This window comes from Emydura macquarii, unplaced genomic scaffold (genome assembly GCF_026122565.2).
Source record: "Emydura macquarii macquarii isolate MOO-44397 ecotype Brisbane River unplaced genomic scaffold, CSIRO-AGI_Emac_v2 contig_1363, whole genome shotgun sequence".
In the NCBI taxonomy this organism is placed as follows: domain Eukaryota; kingdom Metazoa; phylum Chordata; order Testudines; family Chelidae; genus Emydura; species Emydura macquarii.
The window spans coordinates 18,916,290-18,943,392 of record NW_027131500.1 but is presented as its reverse complement, the minus strand read 5'-3'; the positions used below and the strand labels follow the sequence as shown (position 1 = coordinate 18,943,392).

General features: G+C 38.6%; 1 protein-coding gene across 4 annotated transcripts; it reads right to left on the bottom strand.

Moving 5' to 3' along the window:
* Positions 1-1,198: 1,198 nt before the first annotated feature.
* On the bottom strand, positions 1,199-25,810 carry MAP9 (microtubule associated protein 9). 4 transcript variants are annotated; one of them, XM_067551850.1, is made up of 15 exons: positions 25,734-25,810; positions 25,259-25,424; positions 23,508-23,592; positions 22,024-22,410; positions 20,008-20,240; positions 19,310-19,418; positions 15,914-16,173; positions 14,930-14,988; positions 14,096-14,261; positions 12,573-12,662; positions 11,505-11,672; positions 10,876-11,021; positions 8,844-8,976; positions 8,463-8,537; positions 1,199-4,181 (listed from the first exon to the last, which is right to left on the bottom strand). In XM_067551850.1, the coding sequence occupies exons 1-15, from the start codon at positions 25,808-25,810 to the stop codon at positions 4,059-4,061; spliced, it is 2,277 nt and encodes a 758-aa protein (XP_067407951.1). In that variant the 3' UTR covers positions 1,199-4,058. The 4 variants fall into 4 exon arrangements, with proteins under 4 accessions (XP_067407951.1, XP_067407952.1, XP_067407953.1 ...); XM_067551851.1 differs by having other exon boundaries at positions 11,508-11,672; XM_067551852.1 differs by lacking the exon at positions 8,463-8,537.
* Positions 25,811-27,103: the final 1,293 nt, after the last annotated feature.

Here is a 27,103-nt window from a genome sequence, read left to right as displayed (position 1 = left end):
GTATATTCTTCTCTTTGCTATTTCAGTAAGATTTTTACGAAATAAAGGTTTAATGTCCACCTGTTAAAACTGAACTCTGCAGTGCAACCTTAACTAAGGTGCAGTTTTGCTGCACTGTAATCTTTCCAAGACTAACATAAAAGAACACTTCTATTTAAAACTCTTTAAAATCTTTGATAGTCTCTTTAGAACCCTTTTCTCTGGGAAATCCTGCTTATCTGGGCTAGATTATGCCTTTAAACACAGTCTTGAGCAAGTGGTGAGAGTGTAAGAAGCACCGTCGAGAAGTAGACCAAAGAGGCACTGTACCTCAGGGACATCCCTCCGAAGTACAGTTCCCTCAGTTTCCTTCTTGTTCTGGGATGAGGGGCAGTAATTTCCTGCTGCTCAATACCAGCAGCAGATGATAATGCCCCAACAATGGCTCAGCTGTGCTAGCCAGAGTGTTCCCTTACTTCCCCATCCACTTGTTCCAGTACGGGGAGTAGGGGATGCACAGTGTCCACTTATTCGTGTGTGCTCCAGTGCATGGTCCTGGTAGCCCATGCAGGGATTCCTCCACTACCCGTTCCACTTTATGCCCGTGTGTGAGCACATAGTCCAGATCACAATATGAGTATATCATCTAGGCTGTTATGACAAACATATCACTGAGGAAGCTGCGTGGTTCCTATTTTTCAGTGACTATTAAAAAGCTTTAAATTAACTACAGACAGTTAGTTCAAATATACTTAATGTTTGGAAGCTATGGAAAAGATTATGATCAGACAGAATTCACTTCTGGCATGACCAAGCACAACTCTGATGTCAATGTATTTTTGAATACCTATAATCAGAGGATTTGCCCCCCCCCTTTTAATATATGCCTACAGACACAACCAATAGCTTTGAAATTGTGGTGTAAAGGTTTTGGGGTTTTTTTTTGCTTTATAGCGAATGTTATTACAGACACCCCCCAAGAATTTAAAAACTTTAATTTTCAAATTTACACTCTGGTCATAAAAATTATATTCTAGGATGAAATTTACCAGAAAATTCACAGTGAAAGCAACTGTTTTGTGAAAAGAACTGTTTTGCCACTAGACTATTTAAGAAAAAGGTTAATTAGCTTGATATGCTTTCTGGGTCTCATAACTTAAAAACAAAAACAAAAAACAAAAAACCCAACAAAAACCAAGCTCTGTTTTAAAAAAGAAAGTTGATTCTTAATCTTTTGATGCTTTAATTTTACTGTAGGAAAAAGAGGTAATGCTGGATGCACAAGTAACCAGTTTTTTAAACTGACTGTAATAAAGGTAATTAAGCCTTGCAAAAACTCTGAATTATGAATTCACAATACTAGAGCCCACACTAAGAATTGATAATGGGACCAAATTCAATGTTGGCACAAACAGGAGAAACCTGACTGACTTCAGAGATACACTTGCCTATATCAGCAGTGAATTTAACCTGTAAAGCATAAGTACAAGAGGAACAATTATGGTCCACATAAATATTCTTTATAAATTAGATACATATTCACATAATAAGACATGTCTGAAATGCAGCCTTTAGTGGGCTACATTGCCTACTACTGAAAAATAGAAAGGACAAATGGGATCTCAAAGCCCTTACTGAAATGAGTGAAGAAACTGGAAAGATCTCACTGCTCACTAGATTTGTGGCTTCCCGTTCTCTAAAATTGCATGAGGGGGGATGCTCTAGGTTAGATTAAAATATAAAGCCAATGTGTCCCAGTGATTTATAAACAGCATACAACTTAGCTGAGGTGAAGAAAGCAACAGAACTGTGCTGCCGAGCAAAAAAAACCAAAACAAAACAAAAACACATGCTCACAGTTTTGCTACCATTTGTGCCAAATATGATTTTGTATAGCTAATGGGTTTATCAAACTCTCCTCCGCTTCCTGGAGGAGGCTGTTAGACTAACTAGAAGCATGGAAATGGTTCTTATTTTAATATGGTAAGAAAGTTCAGTAAAACTATGTGAGAAGATACTGTATCTAAACTATAAGTGATCTGTTCAGAATACAAACTCAGGTAGAAAGTCTGGAGCTATTATTAAAGCTCAAAATTGAGGAAGACTTGCATTAACAACAATCTGAGTTTAGAAGATTGATGAATAGAAGCCATGATGTTTAAAAAATTTGGCCTAGGAGCCTTGCAACTGTTTCTAAAATGGAGAGGAAATTAACCAACAAAAGACAGGGAGACTTCTAATAGCTTACTCATGTAACTATCTGGCTGGTAAAGATGAAACAATGTTTGGTAATTTTGACTACACAAAACCACCTCAAAATAATTTAGATAGTCTGCCAGGTCCAGTGAATGTTTCACCCTTTGGGCATGTTTATAAAACAAAATTGCATTGTTTTACTGTTGACCATAAAAAAGACTATCATCATACAGTTTGTAGGAAATGACAGAAGACACCCCTATTGTCTGCTTCCTCGAGAATGTAGAAAATAGCTTGAATGTACATAAAGACTATGGTGCGATTAACAGCTCAGCCGTTTTCCTTTAGGTGGACCACCATTTAGCTCATTTGTGCCAAAATACAGTCTACTGCAGAGATTTCTGGCCCCAATGCCATATTCAGATTCTGTGGAATGTAATTTGCATTTTAAAAATAAGTAAATAAATTTCTATAGATGAGAAGATAATCTTCCAAAAGTGAAAACAGTTTAACCATTACCAAGTTGTCACCATGAGTTTGCCAACAGCCTAAAACAGCTGTGAGGTTGCAACTGCCCCCTAGTCATATCAATGTGGTGTTAATTCATAGATCTAACCATGACCCTACATCCCAGATTTTCAAATAACTATGCCTAATACGTGCATTTACCACAACTGTGAGCAGAACAGGCAACTACACATACTGGTGTCTAAAAGCAAAGAGCAGGAGTAGCAATGAGCCTAGAAGAGCATGTCATTTTTCACTACTGAGCTGTGCTTAACAAAACAGAAATGCTACAATGTATGGGCAAGTTCTCTTCTCATGTTCTTTGGAATAAATCCAGTTATAATGACAATTAGTGAAGTTACTGTGCATATACCTGAGTGTATCTGAAAATGGAATTTGGACTTAAAAGTTTAGTTAGTAAAGAAGGCCCATACCTTAGCATCAATCTTTGCACATCAGTGGGCGCTCTGCTGCAGATCAAGGTAGCATATGGCCCTAATATTATAGGCTTTGCCCATGGATCATAAAAATATACTTTGGCCCTTTCCATGGAATAGACTTGCCACTCTTGATTCAACAAGGACAGAGTTTACTCTAGTTAAACACAGTCAGGGCAACTCTGAATGATCCTTTTCAGGGGATAGCGTTAGTCCTTTAAACTCAAAACATAAAAACCGTAAGACATTTGTGCTGTTGCAAAAGCCTAAGCTATCCTTGCGTTCTGCATAGCTACACACTGCAAGTCTCATCATACAGTAAAAGCCTCAGGATTGTTTTTTCACTTCTTTTTGCTTACTATATTTATTCCCCCTGTCAACCTTCAGAGATTGTTTACTGGTTTATAAATAATTTGGCTCTGTAGCTATGCTTGAATGACAATTTAAAGTATTTTCTACTTCTTTACCCAGCACATTGTATGGGAACATACCTAGCACTTGCTTGACCACTCATTTTGGGCCAGATTCTGACATTCTTACTCAGGCTCAATAGCACCTGATTCCAGAAGCAAACCCACCAACTTCTGTAGCACCACTTGAGGGGTAAGATGCAATTTGTATGAAGAAAGGTGTTAAGAGTCTGGCCCTGCGTGCCCTTTCCCCCAAAGGGCCAACTGACAAGGTTTAACAAAGAAGTTAAATACAAAAAACCAAATAAATTAGTCTTTTGATGAAATATAATGGAAAAGAACAACTGAGTTATTTAAGACATACCCTCAATTGTTCCAACTGAAGAGACTAAAAAAAAATCACCCTAAAAAAGAAAGGATGTAAGAGCCAATATCAATTCACTTTAAAGTCTGTTGTTGTGAAATATGGATGATTAGACAGTGTCAGAACTTTGGACATGAACTTCCCTCACAAATGGCAATGGACATCTCAGTAGTTCCTTGAGGACACAGCTTTGCCAGGCGGGCTCCAGGGAGGAGGGGTTTCATCTTCAAGGATAACCTGGAGCTTCTTTTGCTTTTTATCAGTCTGGTGCCTCCTTTCTTTCTTTTCCTGGAAATAGAGAAGGTTGTATCATAGAAGTACTGTCAAAGGAAAATTAAATAATTACTGTTTTACAAAAGATACAAGCTGAAAGCCCATGATGTTTCATGAGTGCAATTCATAAAATGTGAAAAAGCTAAAAATGGTTGAGAACTTAAACATTGGATGGTAACAGACTATAATTCCCAGCAATGACTAAACCTGGAGATATTCTAAACAAAAAGTGCTCTCAACCATGTCTGCAGCTGTATCCATCGCTTCACTCTGACTCAGAGGTTCTACGTTTCAGACTTACACAAAGACTGAGTGACAATCCTGGAATCTTCTTATATAGAAGATATAGAGGTAATGTTAATGTACAATGGGGAGTTGTGTCTAGAAGCTCATTTTAGCATCCCTTATAGAAATACAGCTACACAGCATGAGCAATGTATTATACATGATACAGACTTACTTTTCTCCAAGTTTCAAGTGGATGCTTGGAGTTGAGCTATTCTATGCACTATCCAAACACAGAGCATGACATACAAAGCATAGGAAGATAATTACATTATTTATCTTCAACTGACTATTCACATCTTAATGTCTCAAATTTAGGACTCTTGAATCCCAATGTTAAATATTGTTTTCAATAAAAAGCGATGGAGTTTGATGTCTGTACCTATCAGCGCTTTCTAAATTACACTGGCATTATGTTGTAATAAAACAAGTTTTTAACAGTTTAGCTATAACAAATATCTGCCATTTTAATGTTATGCTAACAGTGTCAAAAGGTTCTAATGACTTTTTTTTATTTTTTTATAGTTTCAAACATAGCATTGGGAAATAAGAACACTGAAGGTGAGCACAATGTTTGCAAAAATAATTTCACATTCTGTGAAATTTTTAGTTTGTTCCTTTGTAAAATATTTATAATTCATTCTGCTGATAACCTTGGTTTCCAACAGAAATTTCAAAATGGCAGTCAATGAATTCCCAAATGTGAACTCTTACCCTTTCTACAATACCGTTGAATTAGGCATGGGCAGTCTGGTTGGGCCAAATTCACATGTAATTGTTCCACTGAAATCAAGGGATATCTTGGGCCCAAATGATAATATAAGCTTTGAGGTTCCAGACTAGTTGACTTAACTTAACTCTTGCCTCCACAAGCTGCTGCTGCTCTTCTCTCCACGCCCACGCAAACCTTCATTTGACTGACAAACCCTGAGCATTTTGACCTTCAGTCAAGCTGCAAGTTACTTCTTTAGGATTTTCTAAGGGAACATTGTAACGATTTGAGGAGGAAGGAGTTTGTACTCTCTAAGGCAAATATTTTATATTGTTTTTCAAATACTGAGCTGCATATGAGTTTAGGATGGGAATATACTCTAAAATTGAATAAATATATGATTAGTGCACACTGTTTGGAATATCTGCACACATGCTGCAGATGTGTTTTAGTATTAAGTTAATTGAAGTAAATCTGGAATCTGTACTGAGTATAGAAATAAATTTTAGGACTGGCATTTGATGTCTAATTATTAAAAAGAAGGATTTATCATATCACTAATGGCCAGTACTTAAACAATATCTTACAAAGGAATTGCATCTTTGCTATATGTAAAACTGTATTACTATGTACATGCTGCTTAGTGTATTTGTTTGAGGAAACACATAATTGCAAAGCATATACTCCAGGATGAACATTAAAGCGGGTCTGGGCATCTTAATTAAGAATTTCTTGATTTCTCAAGGTTTCAATTGCTAACCTTAATTTGCATTAATGACTGTTTTTTGCAGATTGAGTGTTCTTGTTTTTGTTCGCTTGGTTTTTAAAGAGAGCATTTGAGAAGCAAATCCCACCAACAGGGCCCTTTCCCTATCATCTCTCCCACCCCTCCAACACACACAGCCATTTGCACAAGAGAAATAACTTACCAGAAACCTCCCTCCTTCCCAAATAATAAATTACCAAAATCCTCCCTCCTTCCCAAATAGTAAATAAGAGGATTGTGTGCACCCAGGTGTTGAGGGAAACAATCAGAATTATGGAAGCGATGCAGTAAGAAACAAAATAGCAGCTGTAGCCTGTCATACATTAAATAATATTTGTTTCATAGACTCCGTTTTGGAGTATGTTTACACTGCAGTTGGGAGTGAGCGTCCCAGCCTGGTAGACAGGCTTGTGCTAGCAGGGCTTGAGCTAGCATGCTAAAAATAGCAGCATGGATGCTGCGGATCCAGAGGAGACTTGGGCTACCAGCCACGCTCAGGCCCAAGGGGCTGAGTGGGCTTGAGAGCCTGAGCTGCTGCCTGACCCTCAATGTCTGCACTGCTATTTTTAGCTCACCAGCTTGAGCCGAATTTATGAGTGAACATAGCCTTTCTTCATTTACAACATCCGACAAGACCATAACCCATGGCAGTGTGGCTGCAACATAATGATTTTGTTTTATGCAGTTAATGAAGCATCAGGAAGACAGATAACAAGAACAGTAGTAAAGCCCATGTTTCAACGCTGCTGATCACTACTACTACACCACCACGGGGCTGGATTTCCAATATATAAAATCTTTCAAAATAAGCCTTATTAACATATATCTATAAAATCATACAACTCAGTTATTTCCAACACCGAAAACCAACAAATCTGTAACAACCATCTAATTCAACTTACTGCAACTCCTAGAATGCATTCATCTCATGATGCACCGAACACATTTATAATGTTAAATACTGGGTGCTGAGTAGTGCTAACCTTCAGAATATGGTCCAAGCTTCTTAGAGGGTATATAAACTTGCTACACTATACTAATCTCCAAGATTTGTAGATTTGAAAGAATTTGAAATCTCACTCCTCACCAGCTAGGACCAGATGTGGCTGTTAGTATATAAGTTGGCAAACATTATAATGTGCCTATGTGCATCTGTTAATCTATTTTAAGTATTTATACAACTCCATAATATTTAGAATATCACAAAATGGAAGTCAAACCAGTATTGTTATTAAATTGATCAGCTAAGAGGCAAATAACATCACAAAAACAGAATCTTAATTACTGTGCTAATTGTATGGCAAACACCTCAGTTTAAGGTTATCTTATTTCATGTTAGAGTTTTTGAAGTGTTAATAGTGAAAACTCAATGTCTCCATTTCTAGGGTTTGAATTCCAAGATGGAAAAATCCTCTCCATGCACTTACCTTGAGACAAGCATGCACACAATCAATGAACACTACACCACAGTATGACATTTCAATAACAGATTCTTTGTTCTATTGTATTTTTATGTTTTAGAAATATTTAGGAAGGACTTTTAAATTCCTGTTTTGTGCTGTCCATAAAGGCTCCCGTTTGCTCCATGAGCTGAGAGATTTAATTAATTCTCAAAGCTACTTTTCCCTACTGATTTATAGTGGGAAAAATTAATAGATTTTCACTGCAATTACTATCAGTTTGATACTGTTACTTGTTTTTCCCCAAAATTCTTATTTTAATAGAACACTTTTTTATTTATTTACCTTCTTAGAACTACTGAGACCAATAATCTGGGTACACACAAAAAATCCTTCTAATTACCTGCATAATAAATTGACCAACAGAATCAAACAAGTGTTCTTTCCCGAAGTTTTTAGAAAGTGAAAGTTTTACATTCTCACTACTGTTATATAAACCTAAATACAGCTCTGGCCAGCAGAGCAAGGATGAACAGAAACATTGGCTCCACATGTGACCTCCACAATAAGGACACTCAGGTTCAGCCAAAGGCAAGAATTCAGACAAAATGGACAGAGAAGATGTGATGTGGGGTACAATCTGCTCCTGTTCAGAAGAGCAGCAACAAGCATGCCAGTTAGGCACTGGATCCTGCAAACACTTTTGCACATACTTAGCTTTAAGCATGTAAGTAGTCCCACTGAAGTGAAGCACCTGTGTTTGCAGGATTGGTGCCTCAGTGTGCTGCTGACGGCATCACCACAAGTGCTGGTGGGGATGGGATAGGGGCAGAATAGGCTAGACACTCTTCTAATCAGCATATCATACCCATTTGAGAGCAAAGTATATGATCCTGTGTATTAGCTGTCTCTCTCCTAGTGTTCCCTTGAGTGGCAGTGAAGAAATCTTGCCTTGTTGGTTTTGTGGGACAGAAAAGGCTCTCAATGACTTTTCCCGCACAATAGCACATCAGAGGTCATCCCTTCCTATCAAATGGAGGTAATCTCAATCCTCAACATAACTGTTTTTATATATTCTGATTTATACAACTCCCCATATTTAAAACTGTTTCCTTGAATCTAAATTCACTCACTTTTGCAGCTGGTGCTGCTTCTAGCCTTTGCTGGTGCTGTGCTGTGCTCAGTTGGCCCTTCAGAGCTGGCTCTTCCTGACATTGAATGGGAGAAGAAAAGACTGTACTTTCACTGACTGTAAAATGCAAAGAACTCTATGGGATATAGGTAGGGAGAATATTTCCCATGTATGCCAGATGAAATACACAATGAACTTTGTAAGTGATTTGCTAAAATAACCCTCAAAGGAACTGTATGAAAAGGTATACTACTGCCATCATCTGGCAACTTTCATAACATAATGAAAAGAATTGAAGATTACAATTAAAAAATTATTCACAGACATTATTTGTTAAAAAACACAAGGGTAAATATAGTAAAGTGTGAAAAAATATTTTTACCAGCCATCTTTCATATTCATCCACAGCTCTTTTATCTTTTTCTTCCCTCTCAACTTGTTCTATTTCTTGCTTTCTTTTCTCTTGGATTTTTTCTGCCTTCTTATGTTTTATAAATTCTTCCTTCTTCTCATTCCTAAATATTGATGGAGAGAAATAGAAGATACTATTAATTGAATTAAAGAAATGCTGCAAATGTGATTGGTTAACCAAACATCCTGAATAGTGCCACGCACTGACATTTATGTCCAATGACCAATTCGATAACGTATTTTGTGGATAAACTACAAACAAAGCTTTAAAAAAACTTCAAAGACCACCCACATGTGCACAAACTCTCTGAACCATAAAGATATGCATATGCATAAACTGCATTACCCTTTGGTATTATTGTAATCTTTTTCCTTCCTTCTCCCGTCTCTCACACTTTGTGTCATATCTAAAATAAGACTATCAGCTTTTCAGGGTTGGAATCAGCCTCACTTGTTCTGTCAAGCACACAGCACAATTCTGGGTGCCATTAAAAATAATTTATTCAGCAGACATATATTTCATGTACTGGTGAATATATCTGGTTTGTCAAGATATTCTATCAATTTCCAAGGAACACAATAGACTATATTCAAACTAGGGATATAAAAGTGTAACTGTTTAAACGGTAATCAGCTGTTTAAACATTTTAAACAGCTGATTACCGTTTAAACTGGGGGGGGGGGGAGGAAAGCGCCAGCTGGGCTCGGCTCCCCGTCAGCGAGAGCAGCTGGGTAGCTCTTGCTTTTTTTTTTTTAAAACAGAAATAGGCTCCACAGTCGCAGGGCGCCCCCCCCCCCAGCCAACCTCCTCTCCCTGGTGTTATAGATGGCCACTTTGGCCAGGGCCAGAAGGAAGTTGACAAGGAGGTCCCGCGACTTTGTGGGGCCACGGACTGGGTGTGCATATAAAAACAAGTGTGGGGAAAAGTGCAGCCAGAACTTCAGCAGGAGGTTCTGGAGGAGCCGGAAGAGGGGCTGCAGCCTGGCGCACTCCAGATAAGCATGCGCTAGGGTCTCCCTCATGCCGCAGAAGGGGCAGGTGTCGGGGCAAGGGGTGAACCGCGCCAGGAACATGCCTGTGCTCATGGCTCCATGGAGGAGCCGCCAACTGATGTCCTCGGCGGGCAATGGTGTCAGGGTAGAATACAGACTGGGGAGGCATGGAGCCTAGCGTGGGGAGGTGGGTAGCCCACAGCAGGGGAGGGAGGGTATCTGCAGCTGGGCTCGGCTCCCTGCAAGCAGCAGGGAGGTGTGGAGCCCAGCACAGACAGATAGCTGCAGCTGGGCTCCGCTCTCCACCAGCAGCAGGGAGGTGCAGAACCCAGCACAGGGGAGGGGTAGCCTGCAACTGGGCAGTAGGCTCTATTCAGCTCCCAGAGAGTGAGACCTGCCCAGCTGCGGCTCTGCACGCTGGGTGAGCCGCAGCTGGGCAGCTCCTCACTTGGTAGTGAGGAGCTGAGCCCAGCACGGCTCCTGTCCCTCCCCCCCACAACGCATATAACCATTTAAATGTTCTAAAAATAAAATGGATTTTTAATTAAACTAATTTTTACATCCCTAATTCATACCCAATGTTGTAGGGCTTGCTTTTTTAGTCCTGATTTAGTAATTAAGCGTGGGATTGGTAGCACAAGATACATGCTACCCAATGTACCTCACTTCTGATTTGCAACATTTATACTTTTCAAATCATTGGTCTTTCTTGAAAAGAGACTTTCAATTCAGCAGATTGAAAAGAAGCTGTATTGCAAGTTTTATAAAGTGACAAATGTGAACTAAAATAAGGCTCACACTCACACTTGGGAACAAATGGTCTGATCCTGTGAACTGCTAAGAACCCTTCCCTCCCACTCATTTATCTGAGAATCAAGAATCCTCAGTCTCTTGTGCATTCAGGCCTGCAGAGAGGATTTAATCCAGTGTGCCTTCTATTCCCTGCAAAATGATTAGATATAGGTGCTGGCCCACACATAGTCACATAAGTAAATCTTCTGTAGCAGTACCATTTATCAACAGCAGACAAGCTCTCCCGTTTCTTTTCTGCAACAGTTTCCTCTTCTTTCTTCTTCTTGACTCTTTCAGCTCGTTTTTCCTTTCTATTTTGCTCTCTTAGATGTTCTGCTTTCTTTTCTTTCCATTTTTCAAATGCCTAAAGAAGACCTCAAATCCATCAGCAAAGTTGCCTAACATCTTTGTTCCAAAACTTCCCTTACATTATAGATATTTTTCCTTTTCTACCCATCCCCCTTTGGATTACTCATTCACAGGGTTGCCCTTTGGTAACTCAGAAGAGGATACTACTACAAGGAGCAGTAAGAATTTACTACTCTCAGCTCATTAGAAGAGCCTCTCTGCTGGGCAACATGTTACTGTGCTGATTAATTACTGTAAATATGCAGAACAAAGTATTTCACATTAAAAAAACTAAAAGTCAATAGGAAAAACTGTGTGTATATGCATAGGATGATAGATTAGCTTCTGCTACAAAGAAGACAATCTGGATATGAATTTTCCCAAATATTGAGGTGCCCAGATCCAGGGTTATGGTTTGGGTCCATCTCTTGTTGTTATCAACTACATTTTTACTAAAAACTCGCTTGAGTTAAATGTCTGTCAGGTATAGATTTCTCACTGCCTTTTGCGCTTCTTCTTTTTTCTCTTCACTGAGTTCTGCGGCTCTCCGTTTCTTCAACTCCTCAAGCTTCTTTTTTTCAGCTACTTTCTTTTTTGCTTCTCTTTCTTTCATTGCCTTCCAGGCTTCAAAAGATGCAATTGCTTCTTCTTTTTTAGAAGTTTCTTTCTACATAAGAAAAGTTTATACTTCAGAAAACTTTGCATTTCCTAAACTCATTCTCAAATGTAGCGTTAGCCAAAGAAATGATGAAAAACAAACTGACTTGCAGAAAACATTTTAAATTAATTGTTAAGTTGTGATTTGAACTACTGCTCAAGCATGACCATTTTTATGGCCTACAAGCTAAGGCTATTTCCAATATATATTTGTTGATATAAAAATTACTATGATTCACATTTCTGAACATTGTGTATAAAAAAATTTTAGTTCTTAAATGGGAAAAATTAAGGAACTTTATTAAATAATTAAGGAAGATTAATCTAATGTAATTGCTTACATGTTGCTCTAAATGTTGATGCTTATGTACAGCTGAATATAGAAGTGCATGAAGACAAAGAATGAAAATCTTCAGATACATAACTTCTTTAAACTTCATGGTTGAAAAACAGACTATCCCATAATGATCATCATAAAAATACAAAGATGGACCCAGACTGTTGGATGCAGTCAAGAAGCACTAAGTGAAACATGAAGGGAGCTGCCAAGGTACCATATGGCATCCTGGTATGGTGAGGGTACAGGGAAGCACCTGCCAGAACCCTCTTTTCTCCAACCACATTCCCCACGGCAGCCAAAAGAATTAGGACATATAAGAGCTATTACATCAGCTCCATTCCACATACACTGGGACTGGCTATGAATTAGAGATGCCTGCTGATAGCAGAGTGGTTGCAAAGTAGCCCAATGAAGGGGGACCATAACGGGTTTTCCTGGGAAGAGACCACTCTATTTCACTTCTGTGTTTCTTTTTCTTTTATAAGTACACCCCAATACTACAATGGCATTACTTTATAGAATGACAGTTGGCTAACTCCTATTTAATCAAATATTTAAATTTAAGCAAACCTTTTCATTTGTGTACTTTAAATTTTCTGCTTTGTTCCTTTTAATTCTCTGCAGCTCCAGTAGAAAGACTCTTTTCTTTTCCAACCAATCCTATAAGATTAAGGAAAAAGCTGTAGCTGAAGACTTTTAAGCCGTAACTAGATCTTGTATCATAGTAACTGAATATTATTGATACAGCAATACCTGATGGAATGACCATAGACAATCTTACAGTATTTCTGTTTTCATATATAACAATCATCATCATATTTTATATGTGCTATAGCAATAAGCCCATCTGGATGAGTGAGGTGTCACTTACACCACATTCTGAGGATCTGCAGCACACAAAATATTCTGATCAAAGGTTTCAACTTTTAACATAATACGTAAAAAATTAAGAACTTTATTTTAACCAAAAGATTGCAGTATGGAAATAAAAGAAAAGAGAATGTGAGCATGAAAGGGAAGGAAAGAAGAAGGAGCTAACTGGTTGATTTATCTCCAATGTTACAATGCTGGGGGTTGGTGCTGGACCAATACAAATGATACAACACTACTTCTCAAAATCTTCAATGGGGTCTCAGAAGAATAGATTTTGGGGAGCAAAGAAAGCATTACCATGTATACATGTGCAAGAATGAGCTGCAGCTACTAAATTTGTTAATATAAATATCTAAAACCAATATTGTAAGTTTCTCCTGGGTGATTTTTGTTTTAAAAGTATAGAATATATTTTAACCATTGAGGATCTATAAGGTCACAAAATTCGGGGGGAAAAAATCTAGACCTATTGTATGTTTAATTCAAAAATATTTGCAATGAAAAATCCTCATCCCATCAACTTCAATGGGCTATACACATTCATAAAGTTTTAGAAGTGGGTAAGTGTTTTCAGGATCAGGGTCAAATTTTGTAGATTTGTTCATGTGTTTAGTATGTTATACTGAAAAGCTAAAACATCTTAATGCAGACTATCTGACTTTAGAAAGTGGCCATGAGTCAATGCACACAAAGTACTTGAGACAGCATGTTTTAGAACAATTAAATTGTTTAGTTAAGTGAATATGATTTTCCTCATCCGGAAACACCTTATGATCAATAAACAGTTGAGATTTATGCTAATTTTATACAGAGGGCAGCGGAATTCAGAAAGATTATGCTGCTCTAGGGAAAAAGGTAAGATCTGACATCAAGCTCTTTTTATCTTTCCCATGAAAAATGCCTTAGGAACAGAAAATACAGGGAAAAAAATCTGTAGGATACAATTAAAAATAATTTTTAAAAGTAACAAATGCAATAATAGAAATCATCTACTGTGTTTTAAAACATTTTGCCACAAAAGTAAAATTTGGTTAAGTATGTTTCTTTCTCATCTGAATCCACCTTTCTTGACTCATATGCTTTGTAGTGAAGCACAATTTTTTTAAAATTAAAAAAGTCTTGATTTAAGAAAGGTGCATATAGATCTTGATTATTATTAACAGGCTTTTATTCTCATTGGCAGGAATTTTCATAGAGGCTTTGGATATGCCAAAATTTACCTGATAAACAGCTGCTCGTAAACTATCTGCTTTATCAAGCTCGGCACTGTATTTTTGTAAGTGCTTGTTGTCCAACACCTTTAATGTTCCCAAATATTGAGAAGATGTAGTTGTAGATGAAGGGATGGTTTTCCCAGCTTTCTTCAAGTAGGTAGAGGTCAGAGACCTGTGAAGCAGCAATTCACAAATATATCAAAATAAGCTTCCAGTTTCTTATAGTGGATGCCAGGTAGAGCCCCTTCTCATTAAAGTTACATCCAGACATTGCCTATAATCCTGTTTTCACATGATTATATCTTTCAGTGGGGAAGAGGAGGAGAGAGCCTGAACTGTTCATTTCTGCTTTTATGTGCAGTTTAATCACTACTAAAATAAACTGCAGGAGCAACAAAAATTCTGCTAGTCAACCCAATACAGAATGTGAACTCCACAAACCCCATAATTTCAGTTCAAGTATTAAAAGCCCTACATGCTTTAACCTAACAAGAACATGAATCTGTTGAGATAGGTATAAACTATGGGCTAGAGTCACTTGTGGGTCCCGTGGTAGAAACAGATGAAGATTTTGATAAAGGCCTTTGGTGGGTCCTATCTACCAGTGGAGCTGTGGAGGGTTGACACCCTGCAAAAAAACTGCACCTCCCCTCCTACAGGACCCTTCCTCAGAAGGCCAAATATTGCCACCAAAGACGGAAATGCTGGTTGGTGATTAGGTGATGGTGGGAGTGAGTGAGAGGCCAGGGCGTTCTGATAATGTGTACCTTACCTTTCTGAAGAGATCACATCCTATAGGATCAGATTATAAACTTTTACTTATCAGTATCTTTTTCTTACCTGCCTGATGAAGAAGGTTTCACTTTTTGTGGAAGTATCTCCTTATTTTCAACTTCTTTCTAACAAACCCAAAAGAGAAAAAAATATATTGTATGTACTGTCAAACAATAAAACCAGCTCTGCAGCATATAGCTTGTAAATGCTGTATCAGAGGCTTTAAAAAATACAAAAATGCAAAATATAAATGCAAGAAAAGTGCATAAATACTTACTGTCATTCTTTGTGCTTGTTATAATCAACAAAATATAGCCAAGATGTGACACAAGTTCTTATAAGTAAAGATCATAATAAGGTATACCATAATCTCCATTATAGTACTTTACACAGAAACACCACTATTTAGTTAGGATTACATTTTAAAAGGGTCCTAATACAGAAAGAGAAAGTAGATAGAATACAGTTATTATTATTTGTATTAACGGAGTGCTGAACAACCCTAGTTATGGACCAAGACCCCAGTGTGCTAGGCATAAACAAAAGACAGTCCCAGTCCTGAAAAGCTTACAACCTAAGTATAAGTATATTCTCCTTTTGCCTTTTATATGGCATTATACAAATCACTGGTGTGACCAGCACTTAAAAAAATATAGTGAGTTAGGCCCTCTGCTGGTATAAATTATTCACCTCAATTAATCTAAACCAGTTTACACCTCCTAAAGATCTGATCCAGTTTATTTTAAATTCCAGAAGTGGATTTAAATAAGGCCAACAAGCCCAAAGTTTGGTACCTTTAATTTGTTTCCAACATTCATTGAATGTATGCTCCCCTCATCTCCTTAAAATTGATGCTATTTCATGACAGAAACAATGCCAGAAACCAGAAAGTAATGGGTGATTTCTAGTACTGTTTATATTATAAAATAATATCTGTATATATACAAGATGGAACCAACAAGCTTAATATGAAAACTTTTCATTTAAGCTTCTAGGACATTATTATAAATTATTAACAAAATATATATATATATATATGTCAAAAGATACCTTATCTGAGTCAACTGAAGTGCTCACTTCCACCATGTCTTCAGATTTATCATTCAGTGACATTTCCTTTATGCCATCAGCAATGAATTGCTCTTCCAATGATTGCAAATTTTCTTCAAACTGGTCATCAGTTGATTTCTGTAGTTTGTTAGTTTTTTCATACACTGTAGTCATCATTAGTTCTATCACAGATGGGGATTTTCTGCCATTATTCTCCAATATGAAATTACTGCAGTCGTCATCTTCTGTTGGATCCTGGCCTAAAGCAAGGAAAAAATTCAATATGGAGAGGGGGGATGAGACGTCAAGAGATGCATTTTTTAAGAAAGAGTTTGTGGTTCGTTAATTCAGATATTTGTAAACAATACTTAGAATATTCATATATGAAAAAGCTTATTAATCTTGATGCAAGACAAATTATCTTCTTATGCTTTAATGACTTACAAAAGTATACATAAAATCATATTACAAATTAATATTACTGCTGCAACAAATATATTTTTTATTTTAAGGCAAGTAGCAGCAGTTTTGAGATAAAACGGCTCAACAAAACTGTAAACTATTAGTCACATGATCATATCCAGACAAGCTTTTAATATAGAAAGTAATAGCAAGAAACACCTGGATCACATAAAGAAATACTCTGGTGTCCACAGAAGTACTGTGGAAGTTTTTGCAAAATAATGGCAAAAAACATTTTATATGCTATTTCTGATTCATATACACATTTTCCTCTTTGGAAAAAGAAAATTTTGCTAAGTAGCTGGTGGTGGTTTTTTTATGAGAAATTAAAAAAAATATATAAATCAAAGGCTACATTTATGCCTAACTGGAATAATCATTAATTTTCACTCATTTTTAAAAGGCTTTAAACTGGTATTCCTAATGTGATCTACACTGTGATAAATATACTATTTCTATACCTGTAAAACAGTTTAAAGACAAAAGTCAAGAGGAGCCGTAATAACTCTGAAGTTACATTCCTGTGCACATTTTTGGTGGAAATCTGAAAGGAAGAAGTAACTGGGGATTAGCTAGATCACTGCACCTATGGAAGGTGAGCTGGGCCCTCAATTTGAGGAGTGAGGTCTAAAGACAAAGAATTGGAGATCTCTGTATTATGCAAGGCTTCTATGAGGTGACATTTGGAGAAGTTCTAATTTGAAGGCATGAAAACTAGGTCATTGGAAAGTCCAGGGTACAAATGAGTGTGCACAATTTTTGTATTTATTTTGTAAACAAGTTTCTGTCTCCTGCAGATAAGTAAAGTTTGCATATTTTATTTATATATCACTTTCCAATTGTAGATTTTAGAGGATTTTACAAACATTAATTAAACTGGAACACCTGCCATTGTCCTATGGAGCTGGTGGACAGGGCACTGGACTGCAAGCTGGGACATCTGAGTTCTATTGCTAGCTCTGCCATTGATTTACTGAGTGACTTTGAGCAAATTACTTTATTTCTATGCCTCAGTTTGGAAGATGGAGATTACAGTACTAGTGCTTTGAGATCTCTAGTTGAAAAGTGCGATATTATAAAGACAACCATTATTATTGTAATATCTTCCTTGCCAGTTCAGACTACAGTAATTCCTGCATTCCATTTGTTCCCCTACCTACAGACTGCGGTATCCAGTTTAAATTTCTCATTTTCTCTTTCAATGCCCTGCACAAATCTGCTCCAGACTACATCTCAACATTGCTTGTCTATCATATTTGTCCTTTTTCCTTTGCTCCATGGATGTCCTCATCTTCACTACTTCATCTCTTCCTTCCATGTTGCCCCTATGCATGGAAAACCTCTCCCATCCAGTACACCATGGCTCACTATCTTCCATAGTCAAAGCTCTCCAAAAGATTTGCTTCATCCATAATGCCCACAGCATTTACCCACATCAAATGTATTCTTCAACACAAGAGTCCAAATTAAATATAGATATTACATGACATTTTCCAGTCATCACTCTGTTTATATGTTATATCCTTTTGTTCCACCCTTTGTCCATCTTGTATACATTGTAAACTTTTCAGGACAAAGACTACCTTTTACTACATATTCTATAGCACACAGCACAGAGTGGGCCCCATTTAAACACTACTACTGTTAATTTCTCCTATGGTTTGCCTGTGCATCTTGTCAACCTGAGTCAGTCTTACATATTATAAACTCCTTGGAGCATGGATTCTCTGTATATTTGTTTCTTGTACATCGCAGAAACAAAATAATATTTATCATCCCCATTTAAGCAATGGTTAAACAGAGATACAGAGAGGTTAAGTAACTTGAGCAAGTTCACATAACCAGGAACAGAATGCAGGTATTGTAATTTCCACAAGACCATCCTCTCATTATATATGAAATAGTGACCAAATAGTTTGTCAATTCAGTTGGTATGATAGTTCTGTGTCTGGAAGGGGTGAAGGAAGATGAGGGAGATTTGCAGGCAGATGGAGATTATTAATTGAAGAAAGGGATTAGGTTGGAATGGAGAGAGAAATTCAGGAGCATTGGTTTAAGCAAGTCGCAGAGATTTTAGACAGTATTAAGTACACAGAACATGAGCAAAGGTAAGAGCTCGTTTCTCAAATTTTAATGTCTCTAAAAAAATAATATTTATCTGGTTTTTATATATCATGCTTTCTGGGACTCTTCAGACTGGTTCTAACAAAGGACCTGCAAACAACATCAGTTACGATTTCAATTTGTTAATGTAACTATAGTAAACTTTTCCGAAGTCACCTTAGGCTATGCCAACACTACACACCACTTTCAGCAGCATGCAGAGTAGCTACACACCCCAGTGAAAAGGAGCTACACATGTCAGTGAAAGGCTCTGGCTGGGGAAGGCAGCTGGGAAACCCTGATGCCTCCCCATGCCAGAACCTTCTCCTGGCTGAGGGTATTTTCCTATGGAGGGGAAAGGCTCCAGAAGTAGGAATACAGCAGTGTAGATAAGGAGGCACGGCTTGGGTGGGTAGAGAATGTGCATGGTATGTATTCACATACCTACCCACATAATTCAGGTATCTCTTTACTCACCTAAGTCGTGCCCCAATGGCTACACTATTATTTATAGCTATGTTAGAGGGGGCTACATGGGTATGCATATTATAGGATGCCAAACGCAGTGTGTAGTGTAGATGTAGCTTTATTGACTATTCCTCTGCAACAAACTCACACCAATAATACATAGCTGATGCATACTATAGTTAGTCTCAGGTTCCTAAAATAAATGTAGGGTTGATCCACCCCATCAATGGAAATAAAAGATTACATTGACGTCGTGAAGAACAGTATCAGCCCTTTAAAAGTTGCTTATGCTAAGTTATTCAATTATTTCACTGGTTGTACATTTTCAAGTACTGCTTCTATATGAAGTATTTGGATTTCTACCTTTTGAAGAGCCTTCTCCATATATTAACAAATTGGAGTCTCCAGATGTTTCATCAGCTGAAGGAAAATGAATAGGGAATGGTGCTGAAGAGCTTGTTAGCCATGGACCCTTAAAGCAGAAAGTGACAGCATAAGCAACCACATGAAATCACACCAAATCAAAATCAGTTAACTTGCTTCTAAAACAAAAACAAAAAAAACGAGGGTCCTGTAGCACCTTAAAGACTAACAAATTTCTGCGGGCATAAGCTTTTGTGGGCTGCAACCCACTTTGTCAGATGCAGCTGGTATTATTCATTGAAATTATCAAAAATAAAGATCAAATTCTGCCAATGCTACCTGTCTCCCAGAGCTATCGATGTATAGTTGAGAACTACTTCCTTGTAGATCAATAGAGATACAGCAAGGCAACAGAATGCTCAAAGCTGCGGTTGTAGGGGACTTTTTCCCATAGAAGCTCTACTTTTTCAATATAAGGGGCAATGCTGTTTGAAAACTCAATTAAATGCATTACTCCCTCCCCCTTTTTTTGTTTTTGTTTTTTGTTATGGAAAATGGAATCACGGGTAAACAAAAAAAGTGTTTGGAAAAAACCTTCTAATATAGAAGATGTTATTCTAGAATAAGCAAAACATACGTGGAAGAAAAAAATAGTTAACTATGCATATATATATTAGATACTACAATCATGCTCTTACCTCCGGACTAGGGCTTTCAGCAAGTGCCCTTTTCTCAGATGTTGTTATTTTGTCACTCAGCCTAGTTAGGGAGGATGGTGCAGAAAAAGATGATAATCTGTAACTAGAAGAAGTCTTATCTTCTGTCCTGGCAACATCTTTGTCTTCTACATGGCTGCTCTTTCTTAACATACTTCTTGGTTGAGGTGATGGTTTACAACGATCATCCAGTGCAGAAATGCTGACATTCTCAGCTGACAACAAATATTGTTATTTCAACATCATCCACTAAAGATACTTTATTCAGTTTGGAATATTATTTTGTCAGTTTAGTTTGACTAACTTCTGTAAATAAGCAGCAAGCACAGCAAGTCAGTGATCATGGTATATTTAAAAAAGTGAAGTGTTCTGAGGCTCTTACTACAATGAGGATGAAAACAAACAAACCAGAACAAATGCAGCCACATATGACAGAGAGAGTTAAAAATTATTTCTTCAGAAATTTTAACCAAAATTTTGAAGCTTTTGAATGTAATCTAAAGACACAGGCCAGAAGTTCATTTTTCAATTTAGTATGTTCTCTGTACATGTATAGATATACACTTTTGAGTATTATACTTAGGTGTTTATCTGGGGCCAAGAAGACAGACCTAATAGACGGTAAACCTGGAAAAATAGCATGTGTCTAATGCAGCACTTTAGTGGGAAGACCTTCCATTGTGATCCTATTCTATTCTTTTTATAGGTCTACTGGACTCTTTACATATAATGTGCTTCCCTCTGCACAAGGCAGAACAGAGCAAATTCATGGGAAAAACTATAAATGCAATAAAAAGGGTGGTTGGAAGGACCAGGTGACTACTGGGATATTCACCCCCTCCCTCCCCCTTCCATGCAGCTATCCTGCCTGACATCTTTCACAAGGACTAGATTCATTCAGAAGAGAGGGAACACTGACATGTGTTTCTTGGTGCGCTCCTCTGCATGCTACCTCATATCCAAAATGAACGTCCAAACCCAGAGCTAGGAAGTAATAATACAATGTGTGTGCTCAGTGCCCTTTTCTAAAATATCATTTCATAAGCCCTATAGTGCAAATAAGGGTAAAATACTAGTGCAGAGGACTCATCAAGACCACCCATGCTGCTTAAACTCTAATTAAACTCTTAGTGGGAGGAGGGACTTTCAAATAAATAAAGTGAATGCAATCTCAAATAAGCCAAGAGAGCTATCAAAGAAAGAGACCAAGCTGATCCTTCATTAGAGGAAGTCACTGACCACAGAGTATATCAAATTATCTAATCATGAGATAATTTAAAATTGTTGCCTATTGGAGATGGGATGTAGGTGTTGTGTACTTGATTTTTAGATAAAACACATCAGAAGTTTTGTTTATGAGTTTAGAACCCCAGACCTGTCACACACTGAAAAGAGAAGTGTCAAAAGTAAAATTTTCAGATTAAAATATCTGAAGCTTTTCTGCCATCATGTGTGTGTGTGTGGAGGGGAATTTACGAAGTATTTGCTACTGTTCATCATGCACTGTTCATTATAGTTTGTATTTTCTCAGGATTAATAGTAAATGAGCCATGGATTTATCTCAAGGTAAAATATCATTGATACGTGGCACGATGCATGGCATGCCAGGGTGTGAATCAACAGTGAACTAGCTTGGCATGCAGTAATGTCCCTTGTGGACACTGCTAAAATATAGTGCAAGTCCCAGAGTGCGGCTTACCATAGTACTCTTTGTGACACAGTCTATCATGTGATTTCAGCAATCTTGTATTTGCCTAGCATTTGTCAGTTTATCTAGTTACTTATGGCAGGCAGTTGTAGAATATTAAAGGAGCATTTAAAAAAAGATTAGTTAAAAACTCTGATCTTCTTTGATATTAAAGATACTGAAATCACACCCAATACTGAAGTCTAAATAATTCTAATACTTTGCCCAACATTAGATTCCTTTAAAAATATTATAATATGAATACACAAATAGCAGTGACAATATTAAAGTGCTTTTTTTTTTTTTTTTACCTGATGAGGATCCATTTTTGATTCTGTGCTCCCTTAGCTTTGGTACTGGTTTGTTTTCAAATTCATGTTGAGTAATTTCTTCCCTTTCATTCTGTAGTACAGCCATATGTGATTGATTACAGTGGTCACCTTCACTACCGTCACAAGTTGATTCTTCAGCAAATGAACACTCTGTTTCATGTACTCTGTCAGAATTTGAGTTTTGACTTTTCAAAATGGTCATCTGTTGATGTTTTTCTTCATATAATGGTGAAGTCAAATCATCAGCAATTTCACGTTTCAAAAGTGACTTTTTCTGAATAGTCTCATCATCTGAGAGGGTAGTCTCAAAGGCAACTGATTTCTTAATTGTGTTTTCAACAGCTGAATTATCTTCAGAAAGTTCTTCTAGAACATCCCAAAACAATATATTTTCATCAATTTCTATATTAGATTAGTATTTGATGTATAAAAGATACAATCTCATATTTTATACCATAAGAAAATTCTTTGTACAACCCTGCCCTGGCCAACATCCTTGACCTTACCTCTTATTATGCCCCCACCAGTGACACCAAACGACTTACTTTGCTTCTTTCTCCCACTCCTGTCTCCTGCCTTTTTCAATTCTGAACCCTATTCATTAGTTAATTCCTGCCAGTCACCAGATTCAAGTGTCTTCTAAAACCCCACTTGTCCACTGCTACAAAAAGTGAGTTAATTAAAAAATAAATAAATCTCTTTTAAGCAGAAGCATAAAGATGGACACATACCATCAAATGAGCAACTATGAGATCTTATACTGGAGCATTTCTGAGTCCCTTCTATTGTTACACTCACTAGTTGTGTTCAATTGAAATTTACATTGTAAACTGCAAATAAGACATGGTCCCTGCCCTGTTCTATACAGCACCTCAAAATGTAGTTTTGATTAAGGAAGCTGTTTTATAGAACCCTGCCACTGTTATTGCTATTTGATAGGAGTTCTTTCAGGGGAGGGGGGGGAAAAAAAAGGGCCACTAAAGAACACAGAAGTATCAAAGTAACATGTAAAATGCAGGAAGGGGCTTGCTGTGAAGTCTGTCTGTAAAGGGAAGTCTCAGCCTTTGCACATCAATGTAATCTAAAAGGTCTGGCAGATGTGGTGAGGTATCACATGGATGAAGTCACTTCAAATTACATTATGACATACTTCCCTTAACAGACAAGACCCCAAATTGGGAGTTAATGGATCCATTAGGGCTTTGTCTACAGAAAAAAGTAAAAAATCCTAACAAATAAACAGGCACTGGACTGAGGAAAAACAAAGGCCCAATCTCACGCCCACAAATGTCAGTGGGAGTTCTGATCCTAACTTTATTGAGCAGGACAGGGTTCATAATTTAGGAGTTGATGTAATGTGGAATCTTGGTACATTGAACCATATTGGCGCCAAAGGATTTTTAGGGATCTATTAGTGAAGGGTGGAGAGAAAATACAAACAAAACTGCTGCTGTTTAACATACCATCTTCATCACTGTCAAAGTCATCTGAGTACTCCGCAGTTTGCTGTCTGGCTGCACGAGCAGAAATTGCTTCTTGTAGCTCATCCTGAAATATTTTAATATTTTATTCAAAAGGAAAGAAACATTTCTTGAGGTTCAACATTCATTCTTCCCACTACAAAAAAAAAAATGTTTTGGGACAATAACAGATATGAATCTTTGGAGTGAGTGGGAGAGCAAACTAGTCTAAAGTAGTGTTTCCCAAAATTTTGTAAGCTGATCCACCTTTCAGAAAAACAACTTCAGTTGGACCCCCCTCTGCAGCATTGCCATGTATTGATAAAAGCCTACGCGCATCTTAGTTTATATATATTTTGAGCACCTTCTCCACTTCTAGAAATAACTATGTAGCTCTTCATAATATGACAATTCCTCTTCTTTATTATTATTATTATTTGTATTACTATGATTAGAGGTGAAATTGTTAATAATGGTCATATTTACAGTATCACCACTGACAACCAAGTTAGCTCACATTGAAATTAATGGGGAAGTTAACATATTTGAACTACTGTTTCAAGTTCTCCACAGACTTAGGCAGATATCTCTGCATCAGCTATACTCACTTCACATTTTGAAGATTTTCTTTGCAACCATAACAGCTAGGATGAATGGGGAGAGATAAGCATTGAAGAATGGAATCCACAAAAGCCAGCATGCTAGACAGCGCCCCTTCTAAGTTAGCCAATAGGAGAGCATTTTCTTGCTCAAAAATTACCAGCCACTAACAACCTGGAAACAGTTAGACCTTCCAATAAAGTGCATATAATCTTTATGAATGTGTTTTCACAGAGAGGCCACATAGATCTTTTCAGGTCCTATAGAATCTAGCTAGAAAATACAGACATCATCAACTGCCAAAAGAAAAGGATCTGTTAATGGGTAAGCGAGGAACTAAAAATAATAATATACCTAACAGGAAATCTTAGAAGCACCAGAATAAAATTTTCAAGACCAAGTTTTTCTTTTCCTCAGTCACCTGGTGTGTAGTTTGTTACTAGAAAAAGACAGGAGGTGTCTTCTGTAAACATCATCTCCAACTCTCAACACTTAAACCCTGGTCTTGCAAAAATTTATGCATGTGCTTATCTTTAACCATATCCCATTGACTTAGAAGTTAAGCATGTGCTAAAATCTTTTCAAGACAAATGCCAAAGCTATTGTAACAAACAGGATGCATGTAAAAGTTACCCCAGATTTGTAGTCTGAAGTTCCTTGCTTTTATTAGTTTAAAAAGCGGGCAATTTACTTTAAACTAGGGCAATTATTGTGTACATTTAGGAGATCAAAAAAACCTCTGTATGATCTTTCTAAAGAAGCGCACAGAAACTAAAGATGAATGTCAATTCTACTTTTAAGACAGGAAAGTGTATGTTTAAATTTTTTCTTTATCGGCATGTTGACAGCAGAGATGCTTTTATCTCTAACCTTAGTAACCAAAACCAGATCTTCAGTAGAAACTTTAGCCAGTATAGCAATGTTGTTTAGGGGTATGATTTTTGGTGACATTTCTACACAGGGAAAAACTCCATTATTCATGTACCAGCATAAAAGTGTTTTTGTTGCACTCGCCAATGTGGTAAAAGCACATTTTTGCTAGGATAAGCAGTACCTACACTAGTAGGGTTTGCTAGTTTAGCTATGCTGGCAAAACTTTACTAGTGTAGAGCTGGCCACATTGTCATCAGAGCAGAGGGGGTGAAATCATTTACCTGAAAAGTGGTTCTTCGGGAGACCTTGGGGCTCTTGGTATACGCTAAAGTGGTGCCAATATCTTCAGCTGACATGGCGAGGAAGCGGTTTGAGGAAAGGACTCTTATGCAGGTACGTCTGGCTTCCACGCACTCCGCTCTCTGATCCCGTGAGTTCAAATCTCTCCTGGGGATTGAAACAGCGGAGCAGAGTGAGCCTCGCTTCAACCAAGGATCGACCCCGAAGGGGAGATTCATCTGGCCAGCCCCCGCCGCTCGGGCAGCCCGGGCGTGTCTACGCCGCAGGGCGCACGCGGGCTCTGAGCCGCCGAAACCCAACCCCGGGACAGGACGGGACGGGACGGGACAGCGCCGCCCGCGCAGGTCGCCGGGTCTCCCCCGGGGATGTCCCCTGCCCCACGGGCCGGGCCGGGCCGGGCCCTGCGGCCGCGGTTCGGCAGACGGGTCCCACCTCCCGTAGCTGCCTGTCCCGTACCCGCGCGGGCCCGTCCGAAGGGGGCTCGCTCTAGGCGCTGGGCAGCGGCCGCTCCGCTCCTGCCGTCGCAGCTGCATCGGCCGGAGCAGAGGGGCGGAGACTGAGCCCCACCCCCAGCCGGCCCTCTCGGCCATACACGTTACCTAGCAACCCAGCAACACAGGAAGTGACCGCATAGACCGAGCCCCCGCTAGCAGGGGGATCAAGCCACGCCCCCTCCCCGGCTGTCCGGGAGGGGCGGGGCGGGCCGGGGATATGTCTCTGTCTCTGTCTCGTGCGGGTGTCACTGCCCGACACTGCCACCCCCCTCCCCGCCCGCGCTTAGTTAGAAGCGAACCCGACCTGTGCAGGGCGGCGGCGGGGAGAGGCTGCTAGGGGGATGGGGCAGCTCTGGGGCCCGGCTGTGCAGCGGGTCTGTGGGGCCGGCATGGTTTGTTTAATAGTCAGCCTACTTAGCGCTGCAGAGACGGGAAGTGATACTGACATGTCAGGCCCTGACACCTGGGCAGTGTTGTTTCAGAGGCTGGCCCTCTGTGTCACTAGAGATGCTGCAACAATTTGTATAGCGGGGGTGCTGAGAGCCATTGAACCAAATGGTAAACCATATAGATAATGGAAACCAGGTCAAGCCAGGGAATGAGGCAGCAGCCCCCCCCAACACTTACACACTCCTAGTTCCACCACCAATGGCTGCAGATGAGGCGAATGATAAGCTGCACCTCTCACACTCTCCATTTTGCATCCCTCGTAACAATTAACGCTTACCAAATGCGTTTTCTCTTCCCCAAATAAGTCTTAACCCATCACACGTTCCGCAAGGCCTGTGTGGCCGGACTGACCACGAGCAACTTCATTAAACTAAACTGCAACTGTACTGCAACTTTTGTTGATTATCATGAGCCTGCTTATATTTTAAAACCCAAATTTCAAGCAGGAGACACAACGCTTGTATGGAAAAAAGTATGATCAGTTGAATGTCTGTATTTGCACTTGAAGTTATTGCCAGTGTAAGCATAAAGTTGGTGTTTATGCATACAAGTGCCACTTAAACACCTAGCTATTTACATATGTGACTTCCATAATTGTGTACACAACAGTCAACATGCAATTGCAAACATGTTTTTGCATATGAAACTTAGGCATCTGTTTTTGAACATTTGGCTCTTTCGCTGTATGGTCTGTTGGGCATAGGCCTTGCTTTGGACCAAACTTCAGCCTGATTGAGGTTCAAAAAGGGCAAGTGCAGAATCCTGCACTTAGGATGGAAGAATCCCATGCATTGCTACAGGCTGGGGACTGACTGGCTAAGTAGCAGTTCTGTAGAAAAGGACCTGGGGGGTTACAGTGGACAAGAAGCTGGATATGAGTCA

Excerpts from the sequence above, each read along its gene's own strand:
- MAP9 (XM_067551850.1), bottom strand. The coding sequence starts at position 25,810 with ATGCAGCTGCGACGGCAGGAGCGGAGCGGCCGCTGCCCAGCGCCTAGA. Across the intron at positions 19,419-20,007 it reads CTGAAAGCCCTAGTCCGGAG|GGTCCATGGCTAACAAGCTC; the intron begins GTAAGAGCATGA and ends TTCTGCTTTAAG. Across the intron at positions 14,989-15,913 it reads CTTCAGTTGACTCAGATAAG|AAAGAAGTTGAAAATAAGGA; the intron begins GTATCTTTTGAC and ends TGGGTTTGTTAG.